General features: G+C 53.8%; 1 protein-coding gene across 26 annotated transcripts in view; it reads right to left on the bottom strand.

Annotated features, from left to right (window-relative positions):
* The window catches only part of DZIP1L (DAZ interacting zinc finger protein 1 like), an 83172-nt gene that overhangs the window by 37547 nt on the left and 35303 nt on the right, over positions 1–10322 (bottom strand). For 23 of the 26 annotated variants that reach the window (XM_029214501.1, XM_029214502.1, XM_029214503.1 and 20 more), the window contains 5 exons: positions 8371–8504; positions 6288–6483; positions 3356–3572; positions 2764–2930; positions 1567–1706 (listed from right to left, as the gene is read on the bottom strand). In XM_029214501.1, the coding sequence (XP_029070334.1) occupies positions 1567–1706; positions 2764–2930; positions 3356–3572; positions 6288–6483; positions 8371–8504 (854 nt within the window). Of the gene's footprint in view, positions 1–1566; positions 2551–2763; positions 2931–3355; positions 3573–6287; positions 6484–8370; positions 8505–10322 lie in introns of all 26 variants that reach the window. The other 3 variants (XM_029214498.1, XM_029214500.1, XM_029214505.1) reach the window with 2 other exon arrangements.

The raw sequence follows: 10322 nt of genomic DNA, 5'->3' as shown, positions 1-10322 counted from the left end.
AGGGAGGGGAGGGGGAGAAGAAAATGCATCTGACAAGAGAGGATGGATGTGCAGGACGGACATGGGGACAAAATGCGGATTTGGAAGAAAGCAGGAGAGGGATGCTTCTCCTCCTGCCTTCTCATTTCCCTGAGAACCTGCTTCAGAGACCTGGGGTCACAGCAACGCAAACACCCCTGAAATTCCACTGGCCACACCAAGGCAAGCTCCTTGGAGAGGCCTGTGGCAGAGCAGGTTGCTCTTGTTGTAATTTAAACTTTGTCCAGATTTTTTAACTGCCCACAGTGATGGATCTAGAAGCCTAGAGCCTCAACTTCTCCAAATTCCTGAGCTGATGCACCAGGGGCTAACATGCCCACCCCACCCGCCACAGACTTCTTGTCTAGGGGCTGGGAAACACTCTGACCATAGGAGTGTGAGGGGAACTCGAAGTGCCAGGAATCTTTCGGCCTGGAAAGGGTCTGCGCTGGGGCCAACTGAGGAGCCCAGAATGGGCCAAGGTCCCAGGCTGTCCTGGAACCAGAGCCACGGTCATCCCCCCAGAGCTCTCAGTGCCCAGGTCATTTGCCTGGAATGTAAGGCCAACCAATCAGAAACCAGCAGGGCCCGGGGCGGCAAGCAGGCTCTGAGCAGCGCCTCAACCTGCTTAGGGCTGTTGGTGTTCTTTCACAACATGGGAAAAGGGATGAATACTTTTTAAATCCTTTAGACTCATTACTCGCAAACACACATGGGCTGCATAATAAACCAAACGTGTTATGTAGTACAAGGCAGGTATTTGGGGTTGGGGGAGTATGCTAGGGAGAACCAAAAAGTGATGGCCCACTCTTTCTGAATTTTAGGGCAATAGCATCCCAGGATGCATCTTCTTGATTGAGAAAGGAGTGTAAAGTAATAAGAGCTCGAAATGTTTCTGCCTAAGACAGCAACAGGAATATGGAAGTTGTTCCCTGATGGGGGGTGGGCAGCGAAGAGGACGTCCTGACGGGAATGGTCTGGAAGGCTGAGCCTCTGAGTTCTAAATCTGATGGCAGCTGGAGCCTGAGAGAGGCAAGGCCATCGAGACATTCTTAGTGATGAGAAATGGCCTTGAATATTTAGTCTAAATATCCCCATTGTGTGCTGTGGCCTACTCTGACGTGCTGTGTGATGCTACTCCAACACCCCACCCTGTGAAGAAATCTGCTCTGCACACAGCCTCGCGCTGCGGTCCTCGGGCATGAAGGAAGGGGGAGGGGTTGGCTGTGGGGTGAGGCGGAGCCGGAAGAGAGCAGCTACTGCAGGAAGCCAGACACAGAGCTGGGTCCAGGCTCTATCAGAGGCAGGAAGTGGGAGCGTGTGCGGCCCGGAGACACAACCCACTGAGTGGTTGTTCATATAATGAAACAACAAGCATTGGAAAGTGGCCATCGCTCTACCTGTGCAAGGGCAGAGGGGACAGTGAGGTCACCCACAGTGTCACACCAGGACCCAGGCTGACGCTCGCTGGGCCCTCCCTCAGGCCCCCAAACTCAGAGCTGGCTCTGTAGGGAATTGCAGGGCAGCCTCCAAGGTCCTACAGCCTACCTGGGGCTTCCCTCCTGGCACAGCAGCCCTCTGTGGCCCGGCATTGGGCTTGCAGAACAGACTGACCTCTCCAGCAGGCTTCTTGGTCGAAGCCCCCAGCTGCTTCTCGTGATTTCTGACCATCGACCGCACCAGTGTTCCTGGAAGGCAATCAAGGGGAAAAGCCCGGAGTCTGAATGCATCATCCTTATGGGTCACATCCAGGCTCTGGTGTGGATAAAGGGAGCGTGGAAAAGGGTCAAGAGGAAGAAGGAAGGGCAAAAACAGTAAAAGAGGGGCCGAGAGAGAGAGGCCGAGGCCGGCGTGTGCTTGGAACATCCTGTAAGTATACTGTGCACTTAAGGACACGGCTGGGTACACAGGCTTAGGAAGCTGCCCTTCCCTCTCAACGGGAGGCCGGGAGGAATCCCTGCTCAGTTGGTACATGAACTGCAAGACTAACGTGCAGTTCCTCTTCCAACACCTTCACAGAGAAACAAAGAAATATCATCAATATAAATTCGCACAGGAGGGCTGCGGGCCAGACACGCTTTCTGTGAACTCCACGCAAGAAGGGGGCTAAGCAGTGACTACGTTATCAACGGACTCTGGTGACGTGGGAGAGCAAAGTGGGTGTCCAGACCTCAGGACCAGCCAAGAAGCAGGGAGCTAGCCACGGACTTCCTGGATTCAAACATCTGGGGCCTGAACAGAGGTCCGGAGCTACGACAGCCCTCGGCTCATTGATTCATTCAAAAACTGTTTGTTAAGGGCCTAATGTGTACCTCGCCCCTCATTACCCATCTTGTCCGGAAACCTCATTTTACAACAAAGGAACCAAAACCCTTCATACAAGGGAGCAAGTGACAGAGGCTGAAGCGTATCCGAGGACTCCAGATTCCCGGTTCCTAGATGTTTACACCCTATCATCTCGCCTGGCAGGTCGTCAGTACTTCTCCAGAGATCTGGTTCTAGTGGTCGATGGATTGGCAGGCTTGGAACACACTGTGGACAAGATGAAGTACTGCAGAATCCATGGACACTGGACATGGCAGATAGAGCTGGGCTTACACCCCAGCACTTCCACTTACTGACTTTGGAAAGACAAAAGTTCCATATTCTTTCATCTTTGGCTAGAAAATGCAACTGAAGCCAGAAGCTACAAGCCTCTTAACATTTTTATAAGAAAACCTTCCTCTCCTGAGGAAGCCAGCACACCTGAGCTCTTGCCAGGTGTCTGGGCGCTCCCCTCCGAGGTCTCGGTGTCAGACCAGTCCGAGTCATCCTGCAGCTGGGGCCTCGAAGGAACTCTCGGGGACTGGAGGGACGCACGAGAGCCGGTATCTGCCTCCGAGGCCTCTTCAGAACTGAACGGGGGCGTACTGCTGAGGAAAGGAAGAAACAGGCGATGTGTGGGCCGGAAGGAGGACGTTCAACACCACACTTCACCACTTGCAAGCTTGTTTGGTTTGCCCAGAGCCAGCCCTCCTCCCTCCCTGGGCCCAGACGCCAGCCAGGAGTCATCTGGAGAGTGGCAGCCACACCAGCTCCTCCGTGAGCAGATGAAGACCCAGCCCCTCCAGCGTGGCAACCGAGGCTTGGGGACAGGTGAGTAAGGGGAGGGTAGGTGTGTCCTGGCTGGGAGCAAAGGACCCCGGTCTCTTCATGGGAGCTAGGGCTGGACCGCACCTGAGGCCCTTCCTGTTCACTTCTGCCTCTGCCCCTCCCCTGTCTGCAGAAGGCTGTGGGGGGCCCAGGACAGGGCGGGAGCCACACCACAGACCCAGGGAGAGCGCAGAGCCTGGCTCACCTCAGCCCGGGCCCCAGGGAAGGCGGGGTGCTGGAGGGTCCAGGCACTCTGGAGGCAGGAGTAGGGGTGGGCCCCTGAGCCAGGCCCAGGCCGTGGCTGCCGCAGCTCTGAAGAGGTGACACGGGGGACTCTGCCGGCTTGGATGACCGTGCCACGTGCAGGGTCCTGGCCTTTGTCTGGGCCTCTTTGGTGACCAGTGTGCTCTGCTGGCTTTTGACTAGAAACACAGGTAAGAGTGAGTTTCAGAGCATACCCATCTGGGCCCTCGAGCCCGAGAGAAGCAGAAGGAGGCTCCGCACACGGAAACTGGGCAAGTCACTCTGTGCAGAGTACCGTCATAATCACAGCGGATTTAATAACTTCCCCCACCCCAGGTGTCCTGCTGCTGGCCAGACCTGGGGCCGGGACCCACGGTTTCATCAGAGACCAAGAGAGCAGCTGGTGTTCCAGGGTCATGGCATCGTTTCGGGAGACCCGCGGGAGGCAGCAGGTCTGAAGAGGGTCCAACATGTCTGCAGCTCCCCCGACACAATCGTAGAAGCTGGCCTCGCCAAGGCCACCTACTCCCCTCTCTACCCAACCCAAGTGGCTGCTGCTGGAGCGCAGGCAGCCCTGCAGGAAGGCTCTGCTGCCACCAGAGGGCGCCGGTGGACCACCTGGGCCATCGAGATCCACACACCCGCCTCCCAGAACTCGGCTTGCGCAGGAGTGCTTAAGGCAGGCAATTAGATACAGCCCCTCCAGTTCGCGAGTCACAAGGGGCGGGCAGTAATGCAGGATTGGCAGTTTTTTTATGGGAAGAGAGGAGGAGAGAAAGTGGATCACAGGGAGTCCGAGTAAGTACTGTTTCATCAAACTCTTACACGTGTGGACTGAGCCACAGCATAAAATGCATTTCTTACTGTAGTTCGCAGTTCGAAAAGACGGTTCAAAATGCACAGCTCTCGGAGAATGCACTTACACAGAAGTGGGGTTTCTAGGAAAGAGTAAACTGAAAGGAGGGTGAACTTGCTGAGGGAAAATAACAACAGCTACAGTTACTATGCACAGACCAAGCTAAGCACTTCACATCCAACATCCACTTAGCCCCAGGCAGGCTTCCAGGGATTCGGGAACACTCAAGACCCACGATTCCATGGAAGTCAGCGGCAGATGCAAACCCAGGTCATCAGTCATCCCAAGTCTAGGGCTCTTGCCACTGCCTTGGCTGCACCCCGCAGCTTTGCCCCGAAACAAAAGAGGCATACTCTGAGCAGAGACAGGAGGTGAGCTTTCGTACAGCACTCATGGGGCCTAGAAAGAGAACACGTGGGTGCAGAGCTGGAAGGAGGCCTACAAAATGCCGAGAGAACAGTGTTCATCTCACAGGTCAGTGATGGGCCCTGGAGAAGGCAGGACCCAAGGCCAGGGAAGCGGAGACAGAAGGTGGGGGCCAGGGGAGGTTCCCACTGCAGGCTCTGGGACCAAGCACTGGAGGGGAGGGTAGCACCTTGAAGAGCAAGAAAACTTTCTCTTCTTTTGGAAACCAGGACTCAGAGGGCGCTTCCATTCACCCTCCTTCGGGGCCCATCCCCTCTCCGAGCTGCCCCAGCCTGTGCTTGGCCCTGTCACATCACCTAGTCCTGGCTGGTTTCCAGCTAAGGGAGCAGGCCCCGGCCCAGGTCAACCTCAGTAAATACTGCACTCAATTAAACAAATTAGGAATGAATGAGCATTTGAGGCAGAGGGTTATGTGAAAGGCAGGTTAGCAGCCAGGACAAACACCCTTCACTCTGAGATTTCTGTACAAGACTAAAAACTATCCTTTCCTTAGAGCTTTTAAGGCCAGAAGTTTAAACCAAATACAACAGAGTTACCCAGATCATCGACACAATTTTCACCATATTCTCAAAGCAACTGTCCTGTTCTCTATTTAACATTTTTATATAAAATGACACCACTTTTAAACATAAAGTACCCACTTCATACTTATGCAAGTAATAATTTCCATGAGCTCTCAGGATTGCTATGTTAGTAATATTTTTCCAATGTACATGAAGAAAAATAAAGATTAAATCTTGAAATTATTGATTCACGTACCAACTAAAATCAACCCTCATAGCCCCCAGCGATGGGTGGACCACACTCTGGAAACTTCCTTTGCATACAGAGCTCAGGTTGGGGCCTGCCTGGACACAAGGAGACAGCAGAAGCGACGTTCCTCTGGCTGCACACATCCATGAGCGAAAGGAGCTGGGGCATCACCCGGCCTGTGGATCTGAATCTAGAGGTGGGGGCTCCTGAGCCAAAGAACACAGTTCCCTTGCTCCCTGCGTGCCCTGAGGACAGAGCGCGGAGGGTCCTCGCCCACATACTTCAGTCCTCCACAAGACCCACAGGGCCTTTCAATATCACAAATTCCAGGGACAAAGCAGCGGCTGGACCCAGCCCAGGAGACATCTGAGTTCTGAGGACTTGTCCACCTGCCAAACTGGCCCAACCGCTGCCCCAGAGCCGAGTATTCATTTGATAGATCCTTGCCTCCACCTGCAGCCTCTGTGCTGACAGGCCTGGTTTATAGAGCCACAAACAGAATGGGCTGCTCTCTGTTGCGGCAAAGCTCAACTTATGATCCAAGCAAGTAAAACAGTGCAGAGCTAAGCTGCTGAAGGGGGCAGCGCGTCGGAGCAGGGCCAGCTCAGGGCTGAGCACAGCTCTGGTCCTGGCTCTCCTCTGCTTCCCCGAGGGACTCTGGTGCCCACCCCACCCCATCCACAGACTCTGTTTTTCCAGCAGAAGACTTTTGGACTCAGACACCTGGGAGGACCCTGTCATCTGGCCCTTCAGAGCAAAGCCCTGGATGTGGACGGGGGGGATTACGCACACCCTTATACGCAAACAAGCCTGCACCCTCGCAGGTCACAGCCCCGAGCAAGCCCACTCGCCAGCTCACCTGGAGCCTCGCCGTCTGGCTGGGACACCGGGGCCCTGTTCCACTGTCTCTCCTCCTTCACTCTGCTGCTGGCTTCCTTGATGAGCTTCTCCCTCAGACTCAGAAATTCAGAAAACCTCCCCGCCTTCTGCTCCCGCTGGGTTCGCAGGAGGGACTCCAGGTGTCGGAGGGTGTGAGCAGGGATTCCCTTTGCGTCCTGGAAGAGCACAGAGGTTCCCTCTGGAGATGGGCTCCCCTTCTCCTTCCCTAAGCCTCGCAAAGCTTTTGCTGGCCTGGGAGTCACTGGGATCAGTGCCGGTGCTTCTGGGAGAGGAGCTGAGCATTAGAGCAGGGCGAGCAGGCTGCTGAAAGCAAGGTGGGCTAGGACCTGGGGGCCCCAGCAAAGCACACACAGCAGGATGGTGCAAAGGGGCTACACACCAGTCCATCGACATCAAGCATACAGGCTTAGGTGGGACGTGCCTCTCCACCACCCGACCGAATCCTACAGTGGGGAGACCACGGCTTGCTCCTTTTTGTACCCCTACGCACTATCGTTATGCTGGACACATTGTCCTCCGTGGCTAACAAGATTTGAAAACATCAACTGCAAAAAAACAAAGCCAGGCACCCTTCCAAAACCTACTGGAACTTGCTTGGGCTTTTGACATCCACCTAGAGCCCATGAGAAATCATTTAAGATTAGAAAGAAATGGTTTAATCAAGTCTGAACATAAGGCCAGAGTTAGATAGAGCAGTAGTTGAAAACAGTCAGTGATTAGGGGGCATCCTTGCTACGTTAAACCTAGGTGTCTGTTGTTGTTGGGTTTTTTTTTTTGGAATTCTCAACGATGCGATGCTCAGCTTCTTTGATAACAAGATGTGTTTTTTAATAATAGATGTCACTGGGCTTCCCCGGTGGCGCAGTGGTTGAGAATCCACCTGCCAATGCAGGGGACACGGGTTTAAGCCCTGGTCTGGGAAGATCCCACATGCCGCGGAGCAACTAATAAGCTCATGCACTGCAGCTACTGAGCCTGCGCTCTAGAGCCCGTGAGCCACAACTGCTGAGCCTGCGAGCCACAACTACTGAGCTCATGTGCCACAACTACTGAATCCCGTGTGCCTAGAGCCCGTGCTCTGCAATAAGAGAAGCCACCGCAATGAGAAGCCCGCGCACCGCAGCTAGAAAAAGCCCGTGTACAGCAATGAAGACCCAACACAGCCAAAAATAATGCCTTTCATGATACTATGCATACTCTGGTTGAACACGGGCATGTAGGGACAATGGTGTTCAAATGCTAATTTGTACCAGAATGTTCAGAGCCTGCTCCACCCACAGCCACCTGCTGAGTGGGCATGGCCACGTGTGCCACCGATGATGGACACTTCACCCAAGGGGCCCCTCCAAAGGCCACACTGAGCCAATTAAATTCCCTCTGTCAGAAACAGAGACACAGTCCTTTGGGGCACATACAGTCCCTTTGTGCAGGAGAAGATGGAACATCTTGTTTGATAGTTCCACTGAGACTCTATCCAGTTGGAGAGGAGTCATCTGTCAAAGTAATATCCACATATTGTCCACCGTCACACCTGGACCTTCAAGCTAAGGCACATCCCCTTATTATTCATTCCTATAGCATCCAATACCTCTCTTGCAGAGTATTTCTCACAATGGCAAGTTATTAAATTTCTGGACAATCACTGTTTAATACCTGAGTTCCCTACCATTTGTAAATTCGGTGAAAACAATGATCAGTTCTGTCTGACTCATCACTGTATTCTCAGCATCTAGTACACTACTTAGCACAAAGGTGCTCAGTAAATATTCGTCGGGTACGTGAACAGCAACAACAAAACAGAGACGCAGAAGAAAGTAGCCAGTGAGTGGAGAGCACGGAGAAGTCAGGACACAGGGTGACATCTCAGGAAGCCACTGGAGGAAACAGAGAAGCGACCACAGTGTCAGCTGTGCAGGTTTATATTCCTGGATCCCCACTGGAACCAATAAGATGAATCAGCTTACCACGTAAAGAACAATCGACCCTTTGTCGGTTCAAGAATGCCCTGTGTCTAAACGGTAGGTACCGGCCCTGGAACTCACTCGCTTTATCCCCATGCTTTCCAGCTTCTCCTCCAGGGTGTCCTCCAGGACTGGCCTGAACTGCTTCAGCAAGGTGGGGTTTCGACTGAGAGCTGCCAGCACCTTCTGCTGTCCACTGCGGGAGTCCTCCAGCTCTGCAGCACAAGACGACCACCAAGGTCAGCCTGGGTGCCCGAAACCTCTACTCCCAAAGCCACACCGCACCCAGCCAGGGATCCTGGTCTCCAGCCTGTGCACCCAGGGCCACCAATCCCCTCTGAGTGTCCATCCCCGGGTCCTTCTCCTCCTGGGAACCACTGCTGCAGACCCCCTACCCACCTTCAGGATCCTCATCCCCTGCCGGTCTGGACCTCCAAGATCTGGCTCAGTCCTGTCCCAGGTTAACTGAGAGATTTCAGGCTTTTGACTCACAGTTGAGTCCTGACAGCAGTTTGTTCCCTGGGCTCTGGTCTTCACGCCCCCCACCCCCGCCCCAGCTTCACTGAGATATAACTGACACACAGCACTGTATAAGTTTAAGATGTACAACACAATGATTTGGCTTACATGCATGATGTATATATACATATACATATGGTGGACAGATAGCTCCCTGCTCCCCTTGTTTACTGCCTAAATCAGGCGTTCTCCCTCCAATTATATACATCAGAATTGCCTGGGTTTAAAGTGTACATTCCCTGGCCCCATCCTCCAGAGAGTCTGACGCCATAGGTCTGGGGAAGGGCCCTGGAATCTGCATTTTAACTTGCCCAGATGATTCTGATGGAGGTGAGCCACAGACTGCACCTTGAGAAATACCGACCCAGCGGGTAACAAGATAAGCAATTACAATAAAATGTGATAACTGCTACAAAGGGGCCATCCCGGGTGAGTCAGGGAAGGCCTCCCAGGAGTGCCCTTCAGGTCCAATGCCGGGGGCCACTGTGGTTACAGAGGGACCAGCCTTTTGATTCACTCAGTAGACGTTTACTGACAAGTAATGTGGAGCTTGAACAGGCCAGTGCTGAGGACACTAAAGAAAACCCTCAAGGAGCTCACAGTCAAGGCGATGGCCTTAACCCTGGCTGCCTATCAGAATCACCTGGGCTCCATCCCAAGCTAATTATAGCAGAATCTCGGAGGGTGGGCCCCAGGCCTTAAGATCTATTTGTGAAACTCCCCAGACCTAACAACAGCCATGCCTGACAACCAGCTGTTCTAGAGCAGCGGTTCTCAAAGTGTGAGCCACGGCATCGGCACCACCTGTCACTTATTAGAAACGCAGATTCTCAGATCCCAGTCCAACCTACTGAATCAAAAATTCTGGAGCTAGGGGGTTCCCTGGTGGCGCAGTGGTTGAGAGTCCGCCTGCCGATGCAGGGGACGCGGGTTCGTGCCCCAGTCCGGGAAGATCCCACATGCCGCGGAGCGGCTGGGCCCGTGAGCCATGGCCGCTGAGCCTGCGCGTCCGGAGCCTGTGCTCCGCAACCGGAGAGGCCACAACAGTGAGAGGCCCGCGTACCGCAAAAAAAAAAAAAAAATTCTGGAGGTAGATCCCAGCAATCTGTGTTTTAACAAGCCCCCCACTGCCCCTCAGGGTTGACGCTCTTCCATAAAGTTTGCACAGGGCATGAGCCCCAGTTCGGGCTGCATGTTGAAATCACCTGTGGAGGTTTAAGTACTACTGATGCCTGGGATGCCCCTCACCGCGTGTTGTGATTTAGGTAGTAGGGGACTGGCATGGTCCTCCAGGGAGCTGCAAGCAGCCTGGGAGCTTCTTAGTGTACAGCCAGTTGCAGAGAGCCGTGGGCCCCGCAGCGGTCCTCAAACTAGAGCAAGCCCCAGAATGCCCTGGAGGGCGGGTGCAGACAGAGATGGCTGGGCCCTGCCCCAGAAGTTCTCATTCAGTCTGTGTGGCATGGAGCTGAGAATTTGAAAATTTTACATTTCTAGTAAGTTCCCAAGGGATGCTG

The sequence above is a fragment of the Monodon monoceros genome, unplaced genomic scaffold, assembly GCF_005190385.1.
Source record: "Monodon monoceros isolate NGI ecotype Baffin Bay Population unplaced genomic scaffold, NGI_Narwhal_1 Super_Scaffold_11, whole genome shotgun sequence".
In the NCBI taxonomy this organism is placed as follows: Eukaryota; Metazoa; Chordata; class Mammalia; order Artiodactyla; family Monodontidae; genus Monodon; species Monodon monoceros.
The sequence above is the reverse complement of the archived record's forward strand: the minus strand, read 5'-3'. Positions and strand labels throughout refer to the sequence as shown.